Here is a 24,310-nt window from a genome sequence, read left to right as displayed (position 1 = left end):
AAGAACAATAGCCCTTGACAGGATCAGTTGGTCACTCTGAGTGTAAATAATCAGAATGGCCACGGCCCGGCACTTGGGCCAGGAGAAGCAATAGGCCCATGAAACCTGGATGTTGGGCACAGAGCACCAGCAGAGAGAGGGTACTGAGCCATCAGGGCTCTCTGGAAACACAGGCCTGCACTTGGCACTACCTTGTATATCCAGGACGTTGGGGTCACTTTTCTTCTCCTTATCCTGCTTCTCAATCTTTGACTTGAGGTGCTCAATTTCCCTGCGCAGGTCAGAGATGACGTCAGTGTACTGTGCAATGCGGTAGGAGACGTTCAGCAGATTGCGCTTGACCTGATGGTGAGGACAAGTACCTAAGGTCAGGCATGGTGAGAAGTGTCCTGAAGGGCAGGCTCGAGAGATGACATGGTGGGTGTGGTGATTGGCTTTGTCAACTGGACACAACTTGCAATCACCCTGGGAAGAGAGACTCAAAGAGGAATTATCTACATTGGGCTGGGTTATGGGCATGTCTGAGGGGGATTATCTTAAAAGTGAATTGATGATACCCACATGGGCAGCATCATTCCCTACATATGTGGGGAGGGAGATAGTCCTGAACTACATGAGAATGGAGCAGAGCATAAGCAAGCAAGAGCATAAGCAAGCAAGCAAGCATTAGCTCCTCTCTTTGTCTTGATTCTCCCCCAGTGGTGAACTGGAGTTATGAGTCATTTCTCATTTTGGGATTGCTTGTGTCTGGGTATCTTACCACCGCAGCAGGAATGGAATGAGAACACAGGGATGGGGGGACCCAACGTCATGGCTACATCATGCTGTCTATGAATGTGTTGGGCCCCATGCTGGGATGTGTGTGGCCCGTGGCCGGGCAGGTTGGACACATGTCAGTGCTGTTCATCCTCAGAAGAGGAAAGGGTCTCTTGACGCTGGCCACAGCACAGAGGAGCGTTGAGAACCCTGGGCTCAGTGCATTCAGCCAGACACAGAAGAAGACTCCTGCATGACTGGTTTCCATGCAGCCTCCTGAGCAATCAGATTCTGGGAAAGCAGAGTGGGAGAGCCGGGGCCTGGGGAGGGGCTGGGAGTCTTGAATGGAGCACATTTAATGGAGACTGAGCTGAGGTTTGGTGAGGTGTGTAAGTTCTAAAGGGAGACAATAGTTCTGGTCGCACCACAGGGTGACTACACCAAGGCTACCATGCCGCGGACTCACAGTGATTAAAATTGAGATTTGGGTGGCCATAGGGGTGCTTCAGTTGGTAAAGGTGATGGCCACCAAGGCTGTCGGCCCAGAACCTACATGGTGGAAGAAGAGCTAACTCCCACAAGTTGTCCTCTGACAGCCATATGCTTGCCAGGACAAGCATATATGCGCATACCAAATAAACATGGAATAAAGAAATTACTAAATGAAGCCTGGCGGCCGTGGTACATGCCTTTAATCCCAACACTTGGGAGGCAGAGGCAGTCTGAGTTCGAGGGCAACCTGGTCTATAGAACAAGTTCCGGGACAGCCAGGGTTACAGAGAAAAACCCTGTCTCAAAAAACTGAAATGAAAATATTTGTTCCATGTATATTTTACTATAATAAAAAATTTCAAATAACCCATCAGGATTTTTTTTTTTTTTTTTAGAAATCTCCCCACCAGTAACTATTGCTACCACTGATTGTGCGTGTGTGTGAGTGTTGGGGGGATCCATGTTCATGTGGGTGTACATGTATGCACTCGTGTGTGTACAGGTCAGAAATCAACTTCAGGTGTCCTTCTTCAGGCTCCATCTGCCTTGTTTTTAAATTTTAATTAGTTAATTAATTTTGAGTTTCACCGTGTATCCCTGGCTGGCCTGAGTCTTCCTAATGTAGATCAGGCTGGCCTTGAACTCACAGTGATCCACTTGCCTCCCAAATGCTGACTTTAAAGGCCTGCAGTATGATGCCCAGCTCACCTTGTTCTTTTGAGGTGATGGCCTGGAGCTTGACAAAGAAGCTAGGCCAGCCACAGAGATCTGTCTGTGTCCTTTCTAGCACAAGAATCATAGATGCATGTTGCCACATCTGGCTTTTTTGGGGGGAGGGGCAGTTTTGAGACAGGGGTTCTCTGTGTAGTTTTGGTGCCTGTCCTGGATCTCGCTCTGCAGACCAGGCTGGCCTCGAACTCACAGAGATCCACCTGGCTCTGCCTCCAGAGTGCTGGGATTAAAGGCGTGCACCACCACTGCCTGGCTCTGGCTTTTTTTTAATGTGGGTCTAGGTACTGAAGTTGGCTATCCTTCCCACTCACTTACCCTTGTCTTGATATTCTTTGCCCTGTAGGCATAGAGCAGTGTGGTTCTTGACTCCTCAAAACTTGTGCTGGCCGGGCTGATGTGAGCAATCATCACTGTGCGGCTGTTGCCTCCCAGGGCATCCTGCTCAGTGAGAACCACAGAATTGGGTTGATGGGAGCCATGGGATCCCCGCCTCACCAGTGGCCCCAGCCCTCCCCCAGGACCATCAGAGGTCTGGAAAAAGGCAGCTGATGCTGGGACCAGAGTGAGGCTAGTGCCTGAGGAGGAGATTCACGGGGTAAGTGGTGCCTACTCCAGGTACCCCCATCCAACTGCTGCTTTGATGAGAGCAGGTTAGACCAAGAGGGCAGATGTGGGGACATTTATTTACTGCTTGCTTATTTATTTATCTAGGCAGCATCAAGCTCAGTATAAAGAAAAGTTTTCGCAGGTTACAGCTACCCATGATGGGATTGGTGCCTTGGGAAGTAGTGAGCTCCCTGTTACTAGGGGCATGTGAGCAAGGATAGACCACACTCAGGAGGGTGATGGGAGGTCAGGCAGTGGCCACATACTCAGACTTGTACAGAGTGACGTGTTCAGGGCTCTCAGCCTCTGTGCTGGCAGCTGATTCCTGGAAGGCACTGTCCGCTGTGGTGGCCCTTCCCACCCGCACCTACCTTCAGCAGGCGCGTGAGCTTGCTGTCGCGGAAGTTCACGTACTGAGCGCGGCTGCCGCCCTTCTCGCTGAGTGCATTGATGCAGTTGCCCAGGGCCAGCAGGGAGCGGTTGATGTGTGCGCCCTCCTTCATTCTCTTGCCTCGGTTCTGAGTCTGAGCAGAGAGGCCAGGCTGAACACGGACTGAGTCCCTTCCTACTGGCATCTTCCCTTCCCCATTCCCAGGGAGGGGAGCCAAGTCCAGGGGCATGGGGAAGGGCCCTGCCTGCTCTGGTACTGAGGGTCGTAAGTCCGAAGGACTGGAGACCCCTTGACAGAACATCACTAGTAGAGTATTAAGCATCTATTCTCAGGAGCTATAGAGCTGATTGACATAGGAAAGATAACTGAAATCAACAGACGGAGCCTAGACAACACTCCTTATAACAAAATGCAAGTGAGTGGGTTTTGCCTAGGAAGTACCCCACCTCCAACCCTTACCCTACACCCCACAGGTCCCCTGCTGACTCTCTGAGAGTCCACGGCCCCAGCACCTGATCTTTCCAACACAGCCCCACTCATTTCCTCTAAAGCACAGACTCTGTAGCAGTCACCTGCCTCCACACATGATCAGGGCTGTTTCATCTGCTGCCCCATAGGACGCAAGCTCTGGGAAGTCACAGCTGTCCCTGTGGGCCATGCATCTGGACACCTGCAGGCAGCCGGCCATCGTGAGTGTTCAATGGCATGAGCTAAATGAGGGGGTGAAGATGTGTGCAGAAGCCAGCAAACACAGCTGAGCCCAGCAGCCACAGGGTGACTCACAACCACCTGTCACTCTAGCTCCAGAGACTCAGACACCCTCTTCTGGCCTTCAAGGTACTCATACACAAGTGGTTCATGGACACACAGACTGGATTGAATGTTGTCGGCCTTGAACTCACTATGTAGTGGAGGATGGCCCTGAACTTCTGATTCTCCTGCGTCCACCTCTGGATTACATACCTACTTACTGCCATGTGCTGGGGTTATCTACATGCACGACCAGACATGTTTTACACAGTGCTGAAGATGGAACCTGGGACTTCATGCGTACTAGGCAAGCACTCCACCAACTGAGGTACACCCCAGCCCCTTCTTTCTGTTTTCAGACAGAGTCTTGCTCTATCGTCCAGGCTAGCCTGAAACTCATGGTCCTCCTCCCTCAGCCTCTCAAGCGCTGGGACGACAGGCATGCACCACTGTGGCCGCCTCCAAGTCTGTATGGTGAAGCAGGGACAGTGCCAAGCTTGAACTTGGCCAGGGAGGGCTATGGCTACGGGGATTACAAGCATCATTGCCTGGTGTGTGTACAGGAGGGGCAGGGAAATGCCGCCTGCTGGTAACACTGGGCCTGCAAAGGCCTAAATCAACTCCTAGCCCAGCCCTGAGCTGGGTCTCTGGCCTGAAGGAATGCCTGGGCCACAGGGTAGCATCCAGGAAGCACAGGAGCAAAACCAAGGGACCCACAAGCTGGAAAGGGGCTGTGGTAACACAGCCTTTCCTTCCATGGTCCCTGTGCACCTACCTATCTGCCCTAGTGCGGAACTCCAAATGCTTTTCCTTGCACTCTAATCCAACTCCTCAGGACATGTCTGGGCTCAACATGGCTAAGATTCCTGCCACAGGCTCTGTAGGCTGTGAAAGCACAGGCCTCCCTGGATACTGCTGATTACACGTGCCACCCCAACACGTGGAGCTTCCCAGGCCCAAGATGAGCCCACGCAGCAAATGGGACACCTTCAGTAGGTGCAGGATGAGCTGCCTGCCACAGGGGAAACCCTCTAGAAGCATTGGCTCCTTCCTTACTAAATGCTTGCAGGATTCATTACCTAAGACTCAGCTACCTCTTCTGGGCCCAACACTGTTCTGGGTACCAAAGCCCATCTAAACAAGGACAGGTAAGGTCCCACTAAGATTGAGGACGACAGACCGCAAGTTGAAAGACAGTCATGACATCTGAAAGTGGGTGCACCTCAGAGGGGCAGTACCTGGGCTGCACGCTCTGCGCCTGCCAGGTCCACCATGAAGAGCCTCCCGAGGCGCACTTCCTCTGCCAGGTCGCCACCTCGGCTTTTCTGGTGCACAGTGACCTGCAGTACAGCATGGGAGCGGGATGAAGTCTTGTTGGTAGCTGTGGGCTCCTGGGTACGCTGCCGGTTGCCTTTGGTTAGTAGCTGCATGATCTGAGGGCAGAGGGAGAAAAAGGCAAGTCATAGACCTGAGTGGCCACATAGTCACTCTAGAAAGACCCAAGAGAAAGGGAAAGGGTGGCTCTGGGGCTGGGACTCTTATAGCAGCAATTTCTGATTTGTAGCATGAAGTGATTAGTTAGCTAAATCAACTAGTAGAATTGAAGATTCTTGATGTGCACCCAATCTGCCCTTTCTCTACCAGTACAGACATCACTAATGACAGACATCACTAATGGATTACCTATCTCTTTTTTTCCTTTTTTTTTTTTTTTTTTTTTAAGACAAAAGTCTTACTGTGGTGGCTAGTCTTATGTCAACTTGACATAAGCTAGCACTATCTGAAAATATCTAAGAAAATGCTTCCATAAAATAAGCCGGGCGGTGGTGGTGCACGCCTTTAATCCCAGCACTCGGGAGGCAGAGCCAGGTGGATCCTTGCTAGTTTGAGGCCAGCTTGGTCTACATAGCAAGATCCAGGACTGGCACCAAAACTGCACAGAGAAACCCTGTCTTGAAAAACCAAGGGGGGGAAAAAAGCAGGCTGAGCATGTCATGAAGAGCAAGCCAACAAGCAGAACCCTTCCCTAGAATCTGCATCAGGTTCCTGCCCTGTTAAGAGTTCCAGTCCTGACTTCCTTCAATGAAAAACAGTGATATGGAACCATAGGTCAAATAAACCCTTACCTTTCCAACTTGTCTTTTGGTCATGGTGTTTCATCACAGCAACAGAAACCCCAACTAAGACATATCATCTAGGTTAACACAAACTCACTATGTAATTAGGGATGACCTTGAATTTCTAATCCTCCTGCCTCCAACTTCTGAATGCTGGGATTGCAAATGTGTGCTTCCATGCCCAGTTTATACAGTACTGGGGATAGAACCCACGCATTCATGCATGCTAGGCAAGCACTACACCAACTGAGCCACATCCCTGGCCCAACTCAGCCCTTCTCCACAGAGCCTAGAGCAGCCCTGACCTTTTCAAGTCCCAACTCCAGGCAGCTGCAGAGCTGTTGGGGTTGGCAATGGGAGGGAACCCCTCTACCACACAAACAGCTACAGAACTAGAACAGCCACCCTCTGCTGAGGCCCTGCTGTGTAGGGACCAGGGCTAGGACTGCAGTGTATGGAGCAAGAGTAGGGGAAGCTGAGATGCTCACTGTCATTCAGACCACGGTAGTTCATATCTAACATTTGAGAGGCTGAGGCAGGAGGATTGCTGTAAGTGAAGCCCAGCCTGGGCTACATAGTGAATCCCAGGCTATAGGCTACAGTGTGAAATCTTGTCTCAAAAACAAAATCCAGGGCTAAAGAGATGGCCCCGTTAGTAAAGGGATTGCTGCACAAACTGAGGCAGAGGCAGGCAGATCTCTGTGAGTTCAAGGCCAGCCTGGTCTACGGAGTGAGATCCAGGAAAGGCACAAAGCTACATGGAGAAACCCTGTCTCAAAAAATCAAAAAAAAAAAAAAAAAAAAAGAGGGCAGAGGCAGAGGCAGGTGGGCCAGCCTGGTCTAATAGAAAGTTCCAGGCCAGCCAGAACTACATAGAAAGACCCTGTCTTTAAAAAAAAGAAACAAAGACAGGGAGAAGGGAAGCGGGGGAGGGGGGAATAGGAGGGGAGGGAGGGAGGGAGACAAGGGGAGCTGGTGCAGGAAAACTTGCTGACAGGATCCATAGGTGATGTCTGCCTGGAGCACCAGCAAGGAGGCATAGCTGATTGCAGAGATCTGAGATCTCAGATCAAGTCCAGATGCTTGGAAACAGCTCAGCTTGGACCAGCCTGCTGGTCACTGCTCAGCAAACTTGAACAAGGAGAACTTTATGGGCTGGGCTGTGACCCTCACCTCTTGAGCATTTGAGGTGGATACTTCTGTGATGCCTGCAATTTGGATGCTGCCTCTAGAATCTTCTCTCAGCTCCAGAAACCCAGAAGATGGGTTCAGGAGGTCACGGATGACTTCGTTATAAATCTAGAGCAGAACAGAAAGGTTGGAACAAAGCAGCAAAGAATCATAAAGACAGGCTGGAGAAATGGCTCAGGGCTTGAGAGCACAGGCTGCTCTTGCAGAGGACTAGGGTTCAAGTCCCAGAACGCACATAGTAGATTTCAACCATCTGTAACTCCGGTTCCAGAGAATCTGACATCCCTTTTTGCCTCTGTGGCTACCAGGAAAGCAAGTGGTATACAGACACAAATACAGGGCAAAACACACCCATACACATAAAATAAATTTTAAAAAGATATTTTTTTTTTGAGACAGGGTTTCTCTATATAGTCCTAGCTGTCCTGGAACTCACTCTGTGGATCAGACGGGCCTCAAACTCAGAGATCCTCCTGTCTCTGCCTCCTCAGTGCTGACATTAAAGGCATGCATCACTATGTCTAGCTTAAATTATTTTTTAATTATTTTATTAGTATGGGTGTTTTGCCAGCATCTATATCTGGGCAACACTTGCGTGCAATGCCCTGAGAGGGCAGAAGAGGATGTTGGATCACCTAGAACTGGAGTTACAGACAGTTGTGAGCTGCCATGTGGGTGCTGGGAACTGAACCCAAGTCCTCTGGAAAAGCAGCCGATGCTCCTACCTGCTGAGCCATCTCTCCAGCCCCCTAAGATATTTTTAAAAGAACTGATTGGAAGCCTGAGCTGCTGGAGAGCTCACACCCTAGGATGAATTCTACACAGGTAGTCAGTATTGTACCCATTCTGCAGTTGATCCAACTGAGGCAGAAGAAGAGCTGGCTCACCTCCAGGTAAGACATAGACACACTATATTCCATGTTGTCCTGGGTCTCCTCGATGGCCTGGAAGAGGTCAGTGAGGGTCTGCAGGTAGATGCCAGGCTCCGCGTCCATGCCCAGCATGGTGTGGGTCTTCCCAGCACCTGCAGGAAGGCGGGGCTCAAATGTGCTGTGCAGTAAGAAGCCTGATACCCTGCATGGTTTCAGGGGGTGTTCTCTAGAAGGGGACATCACTGGCCCCTCCCCAACTGCCTCCAAGAAGGACAGCATGGTGTTGTCCTTCCCCTTAAACCTGGCACATCACTGATGGATGAATGAATGAAGTAGCCAGGTTCCCACCTACACAGACAGGGTTCCAGTCCTCACCCTGGAGAAGAGAACTGGCTTCATTCTGTAGATCCTGGACCAGCCAAGCACTTATTACTATATTTTTGCTATATGCTTGGCCCTTTCTTTTTCCTCTCCTTTTCTAATTCATTTGAAACAAGGTCTCATTATATAGCCCAGGCTGGCCTAGAACTTGTGAGCTTGCTGCCTTAGTCTCTCCAAGAACTGGGATGACAGGCCTATGCTACCTGTTTGCAAACACTGACTGAGCTTTATTCATAACCTCAGAGAAGAAATTCATGGTCCTCTTGAGCAGAAAAACACAGGCTGGGGTTGAATGTAGCATTAGCTTTGGGAAAGTTCCACCCCAATGGCTATGTGCTCTGGGACAACTATCTCATTTCCTGACTCCTTTCTGTGAGGAGGGAACATTCTCACCTCTCAGAGGTGTGGATGGCAAAGTCCCTGGTGCCTGTAATCAGGCTCAGTGCTGGAGTACTAGCCTAGGATGCATGAGGCCCTGGGTTCAATCCAAGTGTGTGTGTGTGTGTGTGTGTGTGTGTGTGTGTGTGTGTGTATGTATATGTTTGTATGCATGTATATATATGTGTGTGTATGTATATATGTATATGGGAGGGCTGGGGATGTGACTCAGTTGGTAGAGTACTTACCTAGAATACACATAAACCAGGCATGGTGACACACTTATAATCCCAGAATTGGGAGATGGAGGCAGGAAGATTGGGAGTTCAAGATCATCCTTGGCTACATAGTGAGTTTAAGGTCAGCCGGGTCTACCTGAGACTTTAATCTCTAGAAAGGGGTAGGGACCTCTGGGGGCACCATGCCCATACCCTCCTGGAAACAATGCCAAACCCAGTACCTGAGGGGCCATAGGCAAAAACTGTCGCATTGTATCCAGAGATGACGCCCTCCACTAAATGCTGGATGGTAGCATGATAAACAGCTTCCTGTGGACAGACAGGAGGACAGAGTCAGGGGACAGCTCAGCCTGAGTCAGGGGACCTATTGCTTAGAAAAGTCAGGGGCCAGCACTTGGGAGGCAGAAGCAGGCAGATTTCTGTGAGTCTGAGGCCAGCCTGGTCTACATAGTGAGTTCTAGAACAGTCAGAGCTATAGAGAGACCCTTTCTTGAAAAAAAAAAAAAAAACCAAAACAAACAAACAAAACAAAAAAGACAGGGCCCAGCATTAAGGAGGCAGAGGCAGGCAGATCTCTGTGAGTTCAAGACCAGCTTGGTCTACAGAGTGAGTTCCGGTTCAGCCAGGGCTACAGAGTCAGAGTACATCTCACAATTAAACAAACAAGAATTTGGGAATTTCCCCCCTAGGAGGCCTGACACATGCTAGGAATTAGTCACTCCTGAGGCTTCTGCCAAGAATGAGAGACTGGAGTTAGGGCTTAGAACTCTGCAATTATCATCAGGATCCCTCTTTGTGGGATGAAAGTGGGCGGGGAGTGGAGCCATGTGTAACAAAGGCAGCGATGGCCAGGAGGGGATATGCAGGTAGTGAGCTCCCTGTCCACAGGGGAGTTCAAGGAGAGACACCTGGAGCTGGTGAGTGAAGCCCAGGTTGATTGGGTTGATCACCAGCAGCCCCTCCTGCCGCATCTCCCTCTGGTGCAGCCCTGGCTACTCATGGTTTCCCCAAGCTGGGCTGAAAGCCCCCGGACCTAACCTGCCTCTCTGTGGCTTCAGACAGGCACAGGTTAGGTCTGAGTCTGCTCTGCTGTGTGTGATGTGACCTCGGACAAATGCTTCACGGGTAGAACAAGGGAGTGTGTGTGTGTGTGTGTGTGTGTGTGTGTGTGTGTGTGTGTGTGTGTGAGAGAGAGAGAGAGAGAGAGAGAGAGAGACAGACAGACAGACAGACAGACAAATAGGGTCCCATGTAGTCCAGGCTAGCCACAGCTTTCTATGTAGCTGAGGATGACCTTGAACTCCTTATCCTCCTGCCTCCACCTCCTGATGGCCGGGATCACAGGTGTGTGTCTCCTCAGCCAGCTAGGAGGAGGAGGAGGAGATATTTCTGAACATTTTGTAAGGCTTGCCAGAGACATTGGGGCCTTGAGTGTGGCACTCAGCATGAAGTAGCTTGCTGATGACTGTCAGTGACCAGGTCCCTCTGTGGCATGCCATCATGACCTTGAACATGACCTCTACGCAGAGGGAGCCACTCTGCTTTACAATGATGGCTTAGTCCTGAACTGAGGGTGACAGTGGTACTGTCAGAGGTGGCCAGCTAGACCTGGTGGCACAGGCCTTTCATCCCAGCACTCAGGAGGCAGAGGCAGGCAGATCTCTGTGAGTTCAAGACCAGCTGGGTCTACATAGCAAGTTCCAGGACAGCTAAGAATACTTAGTAAGATTTGTCTACCAAAAAAAAAAAAAAAAAAAGTGACCAGGATCCCCAGCAGACCCTTCTTCTGTGTTATGCGTCCTTACTGAGATGCTGTCCCCATCCCTACGTCCCTACAGCAGACATAGGAAGCAGCCTGGCATGGGTGTGGCTAGCTGAGAATGGCCCCGGACACTTGGCTCCTTAACTGAGTGCTGAATCTGTTCTCTATCCTGGTATCCACTGAGGTCATACCAACACGGGCGGCCTTGAGGTTTGACCAGCCAGCATACACACATATGCCGTCTGTTTGCCAGGCTTTGGAAGCCCAGGGCGCTCCCATTGGCCCCGCTGAAGCTGAGGTCACCATGCTGAATGAAGCCACTGTCCTAGAGGGAGACGGCCCTTCTAAGAAGCCTGTCCCCAGGCATGTGAACTGTCTCCTAGCTACCGGCTGCTGCAGGACATGCCACTCCAGTACCAAGTGAGGACCAAGAGGGAGACCATCAGCGATGTGTAGCTCAAAAGAGCTTCTGATCACCACAGCCCCTTTACTGTCCAAGCTCAGAAGCAGGGGGACTTCTGGGCAGGGAAGTGCACGTCTGTAATTAACATGTAGGAGACTGATGCAGAAGCCTGGGAGTTTCAGGCAATTCTAGGCCATAAAGTGAATTTGTGCCAGTCTGGGCTATATAATAGGACCCTGTCATGGGGAGAAAAAAAGAAGGGGCTGGGAAAGCGGCTTTAAATGGTTAGGAGCACCGACTGCTCTTCCAGAGGACCCAGGTTCAGTACTCAGCACCCACATGGCAGCTCACAACTGTCTGTAACTCCAGTTCCAGGGGCCCTGACCCTCTCTTCCGGCCTCTGTGTGTATCAGGCATGCACATAGTTTATTTGTATATATGCAGGCAAACACTCACATACACAGAAAAACTTTAGAATCTTAAAGCACAAAGAAGTGAGAAATCTGGTATGGACTACAGGGCAGTCAACCTTTCCTCTCACAGCAGGACAAGAAGACACGGCACTCCATCTTGTGCTGCTTCCCTTGGGTCCGAAATCTCCCCCAGATGCTGCTGCCCTGGTACTGTGACATCCCATTTCAGGAGCCCTAAGTTCAAATCCTACCTTCACTGCTGTCTCTGATAAGCCCTGGCTCCCCTCTGTGATGTGGTTAGGTTGCATGTGGTACCGCCTTCTGGTCTTAGAGAGGTTGGTGGTGCCATGATGTATGAGGAAGATCAATGCCTGGCCCCAACATCTAGCACTGTGTGACCTCCTGGAGGCTCCCTGTCTGAGAGACGAGCACTACAGGCCTCCCTTGCCAGACCCCCGCCTCTCTTTATGATAGCTTTCAGCCTAGATGGCCCTCCTCGGTGAGGACCTTGCTGAGAAGGACACGTGTGCTCAGTTTTTCCTTGCCTGTGGTGGTGTGGGAAAGGCCTGTGTGTCCTGATAGCACGGGCAATGAAGGAACCAGTGAACAAACTCAAGAGAACCCCCCAGAGTGGGCCATAGGACCTGGCAACCCCTGTGTCCACAGGAGGGTCTCATATGCTTGATCCCTGGAATGGATTTCCGCCCCACAACCTCCTTGCTCCTCAGGGAGACTCTGAGGAAGACAGAGGTGAGACAGCCCAGAATCCAGGTCCAGGGAGCTCCTGGAGTTAGAGGCAGAGGGGGTGGTATGAACCTGAGATGCATGCTGGTCAAACACTGTGTCAAATATAAAGGTACGTTCCCGGGACCGGTGTGCACGAAGTGTGTCCTCTGGGTCTTCGCCTGGATCCATGAGCACAACCACCTGGATGCATCAAGACAGAGGGGTCAGGGGAGGGCCAGTCAGACTCTGGCTGTGTTTCCTAAAGATTAAAGCACATCTTTAATCCCAGCACTTGGGAGGCAGAGACAGGTGGATCTCTGTGAGTTTAAGGCCCACCTGGTCTACAGACAGAGAGTTCCAGGACAGCCAGGGTGGTTACACAGAGAAACAAACAAACAAACAAACAAAAATATGTGTACCATCACTGCTGGCCTCAGGATGTTTTTCTCATTTGCTTCTCCACTTCAGTTTTTGAGGCAGGGTCTCTCACTGAGCCTGGAGCTGGACTGGCTGGCCAGTGAGATCCTCCTAGTTCTCTAGTTCTGGGGTTACAGGTTCACGAAGCTCCATCTGCTTTGTGTGGGTTCTGGGAATCCAAACTCAGGTCCTTATGCTTGCACAGTGAGCCCCTTACCTTGTCTCAATCACTCACTGGGGGACAGTGTCTCCTGCTATCCCTTGCTCAAGGCATACCATACAACTCCCCTCAGCCAGTGGACTCCACAGTCACATAAGTAGCTCAGATGGTGGAAGGTGGTGGCGCACGGCTTTAATCCCAGCACTCGAGAGGCAGGACTAGGCAGATCTCTGTGAGTTCTAGGCCAGCCCGGTCTACAGAGTGAGATCCAGGACAGGCCCCAAAGCTACACAGAGAAACCCTGTCTAAACAAACAAACAAACAAACAAACAAACAAACAAACAAACAAACAAGCCCCAGAGAACCCCAAGCCCAGAGAGAGCGCCTGCCATGCTTCAACAACCCCACCCAATACAACAGACTACCACCCACCCACTCTGGCCCCATAGTGACAGACTCCCCTGTGACCTAATGTCATCAGAGAAGGCAGGAGGCTATGGAAACTGTAAAGTACTGTGCTGGCCACTCCAGTTGCATTCCCGGCACAGGGCAGGGGAGATAAAGGGACTATCTCAAAGCCTCCACCCACATGCTCCATTTCTCTGAGAGTCTGTCAGTCCCCAGGGCCCCTCCGTCCCCACATACACTATTATCAAGCAAGCCTGTTAAGATCCTTGGGGCAAAGGGATTAAAGGAGCCCGCCCCAGGGACCACGGGGGCAGGGAAATGGGCAGAGGCCAAATACAGCCTGCCTGGTGGAGACTTGGGGCTGAGCACCAGAGGGGAACCAAGGTGGTGGAGCAGAGCTGGGTGGTTCTGAGGGTCCTGTCACATGACCACTACTTACTTGCCCCTCATGTGTTCTTAGCTTTGGAAACCGTAGTCCTGGGAGGCCAGGCTCTGCCAGGGCTTCTCCTGGCTTCTGGCCAGTGCTTGCTCCATGACATAAGCTAACTCTCTCTCCTCCCGGGGAAGCACTGTGTCACAGGGGCCACCTACCTACCCACTGTGGCCAGGCCATGGCTGCAGGAGGACTTAGATGGGTCTCCAGCCAGGGTCCTCATGGAAATGGGCTCTGAACCCCCAGAGCTTGATTTCTAACCCTACCCTGGTTCTCTGCTCACTCCAGCAGGAGCCTAGGTGTCTCTCAGACCTCACCCAGTCTTCATATATGTGAAATGACAGTCCTCACAAAGCCTGCTCACTAAAGGGCCATAAAGGCTGATAAGAAAACACACACACAGACCCCTGGGTGTTCATTGGGTCTTGGATCAGAAATATATATATATATTTGTTTATTGTGTATGTTTGTGTGAGTGCAGGAGTTGGTGTCCTCCTGCGACCTTGTGGGATCTGGGGATCCAACTCACATCATCAGGCTTGCACATAGTACCTTCCCCTGCCAAGCTACTTTGTCAGCCTCAAAAAAAATATTTTTGTTGTTATAATTAACCTTATTCTTATTTGCAGATGATATGATTCTATGCCAAAGACCTTACCCACCCCAGGAGAAGAACGTTAAGATGGATAGACGCTTTCAGCAAAGCGGCAGGATACAAAGTTAGCAGCAGCAATAAATCAGTAGCTGGGGTCAGTGAGATGGCTTAGCAGGTAAAGGCGCTTGCTATGCAAGTTTGACGGCCTGAGTTCCATTCCCAAGACCACTGCGTGGTAATCTGAATGAAATACCCTGCATAGGCTCAGATATTTGGACACATGGTCCCCAGTTGGTGCTGCTGTTTGTGAAGGATTAGAAGGTATGTGGCCTTGCTGGAGGAAGTATGCCACTGGGGGCTGGCTCTGAGGTTCCAAAGCCTCACACCATTGCCAATGTGTTTTCTATGCTTCCTGTCTGCAGTTCAACATATGAGCAGTCAGCTTCCAGCTCCAGTTGCCATGACTCTACTCTGTCATCATGGGCTCTGTCCTGGCTAGTTTTAGGTCAACTTGACACAAGCTAAAGTCATCTGAGAAGAGGGAACCTCAACTGAAAAAAAAAAAAGTCTCCATAAGATCAGGCTTAGGCTAGCCTATGGGGCATTGTCTTTCCTAATTAGTGACTGCGGAGGAGGGCCCAGCCCATTGTGAGCAGTGCCACCCCCTGAGTTAGTGGGCCTGGGTGCTGTAAAAAAGCAGGTTGAGGCTGAGTGGTGGGTGATACTTGCCTTTAATCTCAGCACTTGGGAGGCAGAGGCAGGTGGATGGTCTACAGAGGGAGTTCTAGGACAGCCAGAGCTACACAAAGAGACCCTGTCTCAAAACAAACAAACAAACAAACAAAAAATACAGGCAGAGCAAGCCAGTAAGCAGCACTCCTCCATGGCCTCTGCATCAGCTCCTACCTTCAGGTTCTGGGCCAGTTTGAGTTCCTGTCCTGAATTTCTTTGACGATGAACAGTGATGTGGAAATTCAAGCAAAATAGGCCTTTCTCCCCGACTTGCTTTTGATCATGTTGTTTTGTCACAGCAATCCTAACCCTGCCTCAGACAGACTCTTATCCCTCTGGAACCATAAGCCCAAATAAACTCTTCAAAAAGCTGCCTTGGTCATGGCATTTTATCACAGCAACAGAAAAGCAACTAATACACCTTGTAAAGGAGGAAGGAGAGAATTGACTCCACAAAGTTGTCCATGTCTACGCTGTGACATACATGCCTACATATCACACACACACACACCCCACAATAATACAACAAAGATAATAAATTAGTAGCCTTTTTATCAACATGGGTCTCAACAAGAGGTCAAATAACTGTTTCACAGGGATTGCCTAAGACCACTGGAAATATCAGATATTTATAATTCATAACAGTAGCAAAACCATATTTATGAAGTAGCAACAAAAATAATTTTATGGCTAGGGACCACAACACGAGGGACTGTGTTAAAGGGTCACAGCATTAGGAAGGTTGAGAACCAGTATTATATAAGAATAACAAATATCTAAGGAAGAAATCAGACAAATGCTCCCATTCACAACTGCTCCAGGGGAAAAAATACTTTGGAATAAACCTAACAAAGTAAGTGAATGGTCTTTAAAACAACTTTAAAACACCCAAGAGAGATTGAACATACTAGAAGATGGAAAGATCTCCCATATTCACAGACCTCTTCAATAAAGACTGGGAAAATACCAAAGACAATCTACAGATTCAACACAGTCCCCATCAAAGTACCAACACCTCTTCATAGACAAAAAGGAAACAATCCAAAAATTCATCTGAAAGCAAAAAGACCTGGGATAGCCAAAGCCAGCCTGAGGTCGCAGCCTGCAGGAAGATGACCTGGACTAGAGACATAATAATAAGACAAACAGCACCATACTGGTACAGAGTCAGACACACAGGTCAATGGAAGGGAAGACCCAGATATAAGCCCATGTATTAACCCTAACCCTGAGTCACCTGATTTTTTTTTAAAGAGGGAGAAAAGGCAGCCTGTGGCTGGCAAGATGGCTCAGCCATTAAGAGCACTTGTTCTTGCAAAGGACCTGGATTTGGTTCCCAGGGCCCATGTTGGGTGGCTCATGACCACTTGTGACTCCAGTTCCAAGGGATTCAATGTCATCTTCTAACCTCTATGGGCACCTGGCATGAATGTGGTGCACAGACATACATGTGGGCAAAACACCCATTAAAAAAAAAAGTGTTCAATATCCTTAACCATGGTAGAAATGCAGATTGGAACCACTTTGAGATCCCATCTCACCCCTGTCAAAATAAGTATCATCAACAAACGCTAGTGGTCTACTCACTGTTGGTGGGAATACAAACTGGCGGAGCCATCCTGGAAACCAGTGTGGAGGTTCCTCAAGAAGCTATAAATATGCCAGCAGCGGTGGCGCACATCCTTAATCCCTGCACTCGGGAGGCAGAGGCCTTCCGGATCTCTGAGTCTGAGGCCAGCCTGGTCTATGGAGAGAGTTCCAGGACAGTCAAAGCTACATAGTGAGACTCTGTCTTGAAAAACAAAACAAGAAAACGAGGAGGAGGAGAAGATGAAGAAGCCAAAGCAGCAGCTGAAAACAAATCTTCCATATGTCCCAGCTACACCAATCCCGGGCACATACCCAGAGGCCTGTGCATCCCCCCCAGGGATGTTTGCTCATCCGTGCTCTACTCTCAACAGCTGGAAAGCAGAACTGACAGTGGACAGTGAAAGTGTGACACATGCACACAATGGAAACATATGAAGTGTAAAGAAAAATGAAGTCGCAAAGGTTGTCAGTAAATACACAGAACTGGGAAATACATGAAGTGAAGGTACCCAGGCCCAGAATGACAACACATGTTCTCTCTCATACATGGATTCTAGCTTCTATCTTTTTATACATATGTGGTCATGAGATGGGAGCAGACACTAGACAGACACAAGAAAATTATGTTTGGCATAAAATTATCCTATGACTAAGCCTCAGTAAATGTTATCTATGCTTTATTTAAAACCCAAATGTCATGGTTGTTTGGATCGGCATCTGACCATTTATGAGAAACTTTACATTCCTGGGCATGTTGTTAGGAATTCCTGCTTAAATTCCCTTTCAAATGCATCTCCTCTTTTGATCAGAGATGTTACTCAAAGTGGTGTGGTGTTGTGTTTGGGAGATTATTTCTACACATTTAACTGTTTCCATTGAATTTCTCTCTCTCTCTCTCTCTCTCTCTCTCTCTCTCTCTCTCTCTGGTTTTTTGTTTGTTTATTTCTTTTTGGGACAATATTTCTCTATGTAACAGTCCTGGTTGTCCTGGAACTCATCCTGTAGACCAGGCTGGCCTCGAACTCACAGAGATCTACCTGCCTCTGCCTCCTGAGTGCTGGGATTAAAGGCATGTGCCACTACCACCCAGCTTGAGTTTCATTTTTATTTTGATACCTTTCATCTGAGTTATCATTGTATAATTTTAAATCCTGAAAATAATATGTGAGGAGCTGGAGAGTTGGCTCAGCAGTTGAGACTGCTTGCTGCTCTTGCAGAGGACCCAGGTTTGGTTCACAGCACCCACACAGTGGCCCACGGTCATCTGTAACTTCAGACCCAGGGGACTGAATGCCTTCTTATGACCTCTACAGGCACCAGGCATGCATAGAGTGCATTTACATACATCCAGGCAAAACATACATACATATAAAATAAAAACAAGTAATCTGAGCCCATCCTGGGGGTGCACACTTTCAATCCCAGCACTCAGGAGGCAGAGGCAGGCAGATCTCTGAGTTCAAGGCCAGCCAGAGTGAGTTCTAGGACAGTTAGGGCTACACAGAGAAAAGTCAAAATAACAACAACAACAAATCTTTAAAAAGTAAGTTTGGCTGAGAAAAAAGAACATTATTGGGGAAAGGCAGCAGGATTTTGAATGTGTCTACAAAGTTAGACGATGCTGGATCAATGTCTACAAGGTGAGATGATGCTGGATCAATGTGTGCTTCCTGATTTCCTTGCTGAAGTCAGATGCCAGGATGTATGCCTAAGTGAGGCTCAGAGAGATTATAACACCTTCCTCTGTTGCGAGTGCAAATGCTAACCGTCATAGTTTTCTCCCCCTGGACACTTATGGCCTGAAGACTGCTTCCTACAGACACAGTCCCTCCTGCCTCCTTGTTTATTGGTATGCAATAACCCCACTTCCCTGTTCAACCATATAAAATAAATACATCAGCTTGGGGGGGGGGGCTTTGGCTTCTGCATCCAAGAGCCAAGCCCACCCAACCCCAGCTTATCTGTTTGTTTTTTCTTCCTTCTTTCAATGTTGTAGTCAGGTCAATCCCTGGAGCATGCTGGATGGGGTAAGAATGTTCCTGTTTTTTGCTGTTTGTTTTAAGAGAAGGGTTCCCGGTATAGTCCTTGCTGTCCTGAAACTCACTTTGTAGACCAGGCTGGCCTCAAACACAGAGATCTGCCTGTCTCTGCCTCTCCAGTGCTGGGACTAAAGGTGTGCTTTTAGTCTGGCTTTTTTTCCCCAATGTGTGGTGGTGTATGGACACACAGAAGGACCTCAGATGTCCTGCTCTGTCACTCTGCCTTATTCTAATGTTGAGACAGTGTCTCTCACTAAGCCTGGAGCTAGGCAAGCTACTATCAAGCCCCCCCTCCCCCCCGCCCCAATCCTCCCATTTCTGCCCTCTACAGCACTGGGGTTACAGGTATGTGGGTACAGACATGCCCAGCTTTTTACATGGGTGCTAGGCAACCAAGACCCTCTGAACCATATCCCTAGCCCTTGTTTTTTGTTTGAAAAAGTGTCTAGCTGTGCAGTCCAGGTGGGCCTTGAATTCATGATACTCCTGCTCTGGCCAGCCCATGACAGAATTATAGGCATGAGCCACCATACCCAGATGAGAATGTTTTTGTTTTAAAGAGATATATGATGGAATGTTTGGTGGGGAGGGGTGTTGTGCCCCTAACTGACTCCAAATGATCCAGAGAAATGGAGTCAGAGCCCAGGGGAGTGAAACAGGGCCCCAGACTTTGGTACAACTGGCTTCATAATGGAAGTACCATTCAGGACATAAAACTCGGCATGTGGACAGTACCACCTGCCAAAACTAAAACAAAGGCCTAATCCATCAGAGCCTATCGTTCTGGGGGTGTCTCTAAATGTACTAACCTTGCTTTTTGGCTTCTGTAGTTCTGCTCTGGCTAACTGATCTTGTTAACTAAAATATGGACATGGATTTTGTGCTTAAAAGCTCACCCCGGGAAAGGCTCGGGGCTACACTGGGATCCTGAGCACCCAGTGGTAGTTGTCAGCCAGCTAATGAAGACTTTCTATTGGCTTACCAATGTCTGAGCAGTCTTCTCTGGTGACTACCCTACAACTGGGAGAGGGGCAGAGTGAGGCAATATATGAGGTTAAGGGACACTGGGTCATGGCCTTCCTGCAACCTCTCTATTGGTTTGAAGTTATTTCAAAATAAAACGAATAGTAACTGGGTTTGATGGTGCACACCTTTAATCCCAGTACTCAGGAACCAGAGACAAGTGGATCTCTGTGAGTTTGAGGCCAGCCTGGTCTGTATGGTCAGATAGAAAGAGAAGAGGAGGAGGAGGAGGGGAGGGAGAGGAGGAGAGAAGGAGGAAGAGAACTGAACTTATCACAACATAGGTGAACCTCAAAAACACTGAGCCACACTTAGAAGGCCACACACCACACTCGTGTGACTACATTGACACAGAATGTCCAGAAACCAGAGTCAGAAGTGGGGTGGCAGCTGACAGGTGTAGGGGTCTATGCAGAGTGTATAGATGAAGAGGACTAAATGCCCCTTGTTTACTTGAAAAGGGGGGATGGGGAAGTGGTGTAATTATATTTTAATTCTTAAAAGTTTAAAAAGAAAAAGGTGAGATTTTGAACCAGGAGGTGCTGGTACACCTGTCATCCCAGCACTCGGGAGCTGAGGCAGGAGTTCAAGGCTAGCCTAGGCTACACGGGGAGACACTATCTCAAGGAAAAAAAAGTGAATTTTCTCTGGTGCCAATTTCACCTTGATTTGTGTATGTATGGTTGGGTGTGCATGCACAGCTATGTATGTGTGGCCAAGGGCTGGGGGGGGGGGCAGAAGTTAAGCTGTCTTCTCAACTGTTCTCCATGTTTTTTGTTTTTTTTGTTTTGGTTTTTCGAGTCAGAGTTTCTCTGTGTAGCCCTGGCTGTCCTGGATCTCGCTCTGTAGACCAGACTGGCCTGGAACTCACAGAGATCCACCTGCCTCTGCCTCCTGAGTGCTGGGACTAAAGGCATGTGCCACCACACTCAGCCTCTCCACCTCATTTTTAAAACATGGTCTCTCACTGAACTTGAGCTCACCAATCTGGCTAGACTAGCTAACCATGGAACCCCAAGGATGCCCCTTGTGCTGGGATTACCAACCCTCGCCACCATGCCCAGTTTTCCCCGAGTTAGGGTTAGAATTCAGGTCCTTATGCACGCACATCAGGCAGCTACAGAGCTCTCCCTGGAGCCCTTTGCCTTGATGTTTCAGCAGGAGCTGTCTTTTGAGGATTTTTGTTGTTGTTATGTGTATGGGTGTCTGGCGCCCACAGAAGCTAGAAGAGGGTGTCTATCTGGTACTGGAGTTGACAGATGGCTGTGAGCCACCACATGGGTGCGTCCTCTGGAAGAGCAGCCAGGGCTCTTAACTCCCGAGCCCTCTCCAGCCCCACCCACTGCCTTCTGTCCTGCTCAGTCACACATCCACACATATGAAGCAGCGGTCCCGCCCTCCCTACTCGGCTCACTTCCGCAGCTGACCCCGCTTTACTGCTGTATCTGAACACTGGCACCTGGTGTGCACTGCTTAGCGGTCCACGACCTCAGTGCTGATTCACCCCAATGGCAGCTCTGCCAATGCACCCCTCCCTTGGGTGCTGAGTCCCTGTGGGCAGCCCTTGGCAGGGATCTATGTGTACCCACATTTTGGGTTGTTGGCTCGAGTGTAAACACCCTGCCTGCGCATTGTCTCATGGATGACCTCACTAATATTCCTAGTGACCAATAGGGACATTCTCTCACAAAGCCTGCCTCGAGATTCCTTCTAAGTGACAGCCAAAGGCAAAAATTTCTGAGGTGTGGGCAACTGAGTGCGGAGCCTTTCTCCGAAGGAAAGTCCCTGGCAGCATGCGCCCCACCCTGCAGCCAGCAATCACCCCAAGTTTCTGAAATCAGATCTGACACTCGAATGTGGCCTGCCAAGTGTCCTTGCACGCTGTCTCTCCTACGTTCCCGCTTTGGTGTCTCAGCAGAGACCTTTTTGGAGCAGACAGCACCAAGGACTAATGCACTTTCTGTTGATGAAAGGAAACGGGGGCTGAAGCAGGAGGGCTGCTGCGTGTGCAGGCTAGCTAGCCTGGGACACAGCGAAGTGCTGAGTGAACCTGGCATAAAGTGAGACTCGAAAAGGAAAAAGTCTTTTTTGTTTTTTTTTTGTTTGTTTTTTCAAGACAGAGTTTCTCTGTGTAGTTTTGGTGCCTGTCCTGGAACTCACTTGGTAGTCCAGGCTGGCCTCAAACTTACAAAGATCCGCTTGGCTTTACCTCCCGAGTGCTGGGATTAAAGGTGTGCGCCACCACCGCCTGGCCAGGAAAAATTCTAAAAACCTAAGCAGGTAACTCAGTCAGTAAGGTGCTTGCCATGCAAGCATAAGACACAGTTTGATCCCCAGAACCTGAATGTACCCACAAGCTGGGCGTGGGGGCACTCAATTGGAGTCCCACTGCTTGAGACAGAGGCAGGAAAATCCCTGGGGTTCATTGGCTAACCAGCCTAACCTAGTCAACGAGGCCTGGGTCCCAGTGACAGTCTGTGTCTCAGAAACCAAGAAGGGCTTAACAGATGACTCAGCATCGGGGAAAATCGCCTGCTGTCGAACCCGAGGACCTGAGTTTGGTCCCTGGGACCCAACCAGCTCAAGCAAGTTTTCCTCCCCCCCCCTTAACACACACACACACACACACACACACACACACACACACACACACACGCACACACACACCGATAAAGTTGTGTGGAAAGTGCTTGTCAGCTAAGCTCGGCCCCAGAACAGAGCCAGGCCACCTGAGCGAACACCTCTAGTCTCACCTGGTCCCCCACTTTGTGGGCGATGACGGTGGCCCCTTCCTCCAGTTCTGTACTGTTGAGCGGACGGATCCGAAGCGCCACCTGTGGACAGGGCACAGGCAGCACCAAGATCCTCAGTAGCCCTCCATTTCCCATCCTCAGTCTCTGCTCTCAGTGAGGGGGTAGCCTTACCCCCACGCAAACCTAGACCCTACGTGCATGGAGCTGCCTCCCAGAAGGGCTCTGAGGGATTGGTGGTGACGTCACTGCCATGGAACAGAGAGAAGAGGAGCAACTTGCCCAAGGTCACATAGCTGTCTGTTTTAGCTGTGATCAGAAAGGAAACCTACCTGCATCTTCCAGCCCTCTATGAGCATTCAGGAGGACCCTGGGCTTTGCATGTCCCTCAATTCTGCCCAGCCCATGTGTAAGGGTATCTTTGATGGTACATAGATCACAGATGACAAGGGGCCAGTCTCTGTCTTCTTAACCAGAGACAGGTGCCGGGAGGGTTCTAATACAGTTCATCCTAAGGCTGAGTGGGACAAGGAGCCTGACAGGAAGCGGTCTGCCCCACAGCTGGGGTCATAGTTCAGACCCTGGGCTTTCTGAGGATGGAGGACCAGAGAGTAGGATACAGGGGTATCACTGGGTCCCAGGAAAGTCGGAACCAGGAGTGGGGCATTGGTCTTTACAGGATCCACGAGTATAGGGTTTGGGGGCTTCTTGGCAGGGGTAGAGGCAGGAAGGGGCTGGAGTTAGCGGGGGACCCGAGGGAGGGTACTCACCATGAGCTGCTGGTCCTTGGGTTCCATCTCCCTCAGGGCTGGGCTGCCCCGGGCTGGAGAGGGGTCTGCGGTCTGGTGGGAGGGCATGCTGCAAGTCAGAACTGGAGGTCCCCAGCTAACCTAGCAGAGTCGGAGGCAAGGAGATCTTCCCAGATCAGCCCCGCCCTGCTCTGCTCCCCAGGCTCACTCTGGTGACATCAGCTGGGTCCCCAGAGGTGGGGCTGGGCCAGCATTGAGCTCATTTACTAACCTGGTGTCACCCCACCTGTCTCTTTGGCCAGGACAGCCCTCATGGTTTGAGCAGTCCCCAAGCAGCCAGCCAGACCTCACAGATGACATCATGATGAGACCATGGCAAGAACCCTGTTCAGCTTGTCTCTAGCTCTCTTACACCACAGAAGCCTCTGGTCTCAAGATAAGCCTACCTTAGAGAACCCTGTAGTTTGGTGCCCCTTCTCTCCTGAGCCCAGGAGCAATGGTCACCCACACAGTGGCCACCTCAGAACAGCAGGTCAGTGTTTGTGGCTTCCCTCCTTCTCAAAGGGACAAAACAGCAACAGATGAAACCAAATGAACCTATTTCAGCTGTGAGCGACCTTGCCAGGGTCTTTCATAGATGACCAAGTTTCTGGTACAATTTCCAGCCTTCGGTGTCTTGTCTGAACACCCAAGAGGGATTAAGGATGGAGCTGGTGGATTTACTGCCTCACTTCTTCCATGGGATCCCCGAGGACATCCTGCTCTGTGAACTCCCCAGCCTGGCCAAGAAGACTGCACCAACAATGTCACACAAGTAACCTGGGGTGGCACAAGCTGTTAAGAGCCAGGCTTGGGGACTGGAGAGATGGTTCAGCAGGTAAAGGCACCTGCCATGAAAGCTGGCGACCTAAGTTCCATCCCTGGGATCCACACAGTGTAAGAATCAACTCCTGCAAGTTGTCTTCTGACCTCCATATGCATATACACAATGTATGTAAAAACAAACAAACAAACAAGCCGGGCAGTGGTGGCGCACGCCTTTAATCCCAGAACTCAGGAGGCAGAGCCTCTGTGAGTTGAGGCCAGCCTGGTCTACAGAGCGAGACCCAGAACAGGTACCAAAACTACACAGAGAAACCCTGTCTTGAAAAACAAACAAACAAACAAACAAACAAACAAACAAACAAACAAACAACTTATCTGTA

The 24,310-nt window shown here is 49.9% G+C and overlaps 1 protein-coding gene across 1 annotated transcript in view; it reads right to left on the bottom strand.

Moving 5' to 3' along the window:
• The window catches only part of LOC102910078 (kinesin-like protein KIF19), a 51,976-nt gene extending 28,629 nt beyond the window's left edge, over positions 1-23,347 (bottom strand). Inside the window, exons 1-10 of the mRNA XM_042268271.2 lie at positions 23,127-23,347; positions 22,360-22,440; positions 12,300-12,410; positions 9,127-9,214; positions 7,923-8,059; positions 7,018-7,143; positions 4,966-5,160; positions 2,958-3,110; positions 2,296-2,418; positions 192-342 (exon numbers count right to left, since the gene is read on the bottom strand). Coding sequence (XP_042124205.1) covers positions 192-342; positions 2,296-2,418; positions 2,958-3,110; positions 4,966-5,160; positions 7,018-7,143; positions 7,923-8,059; positions 9,127-9,214; positions 12,300-12,410; positions 22,360-22,440; positions 23,127-23,213 — 1,252 coding nt within the window. The 5' untranslated portion in view covers positions 23,214-23,347. The remainder of the gene's footprint in view (positions 1-191; positions 343-2,295; positions 2,419-2,957; positions 3,111-4,965; positions 5,161-7,017; positions 7,144-7,922; positions 8,060-9,126; positions 9,215-12,299; positions 12,411-22,359; positions 22,441-23,126) is intronic.
• Between the last annotated feature and the right edge of the window lie 963 nt (positions 23,348-24,310).

The sequence above is a fragment of the Peromyscus maniculatus genome, chromosome 23, assembly GCF_049852395.1.
Source record: "Peromyscus maniculatus bairdii isolate BWxNUB_F1_BW_parent chromosome 23, HU_Pman_BW_mat_3.1, whole genome shotgun sequence".
Lineage (NCBI taxonomy): Eukaryota > Metazoa > Chordata > Mammalia > Rodentia > Cricetidae > Peromyscus > Peromyscus maniculatus.
Note: the sequence above shows the minus strand (reverse complement) of the source record. Positions and strands in the feature narration are given on the sequence as shown.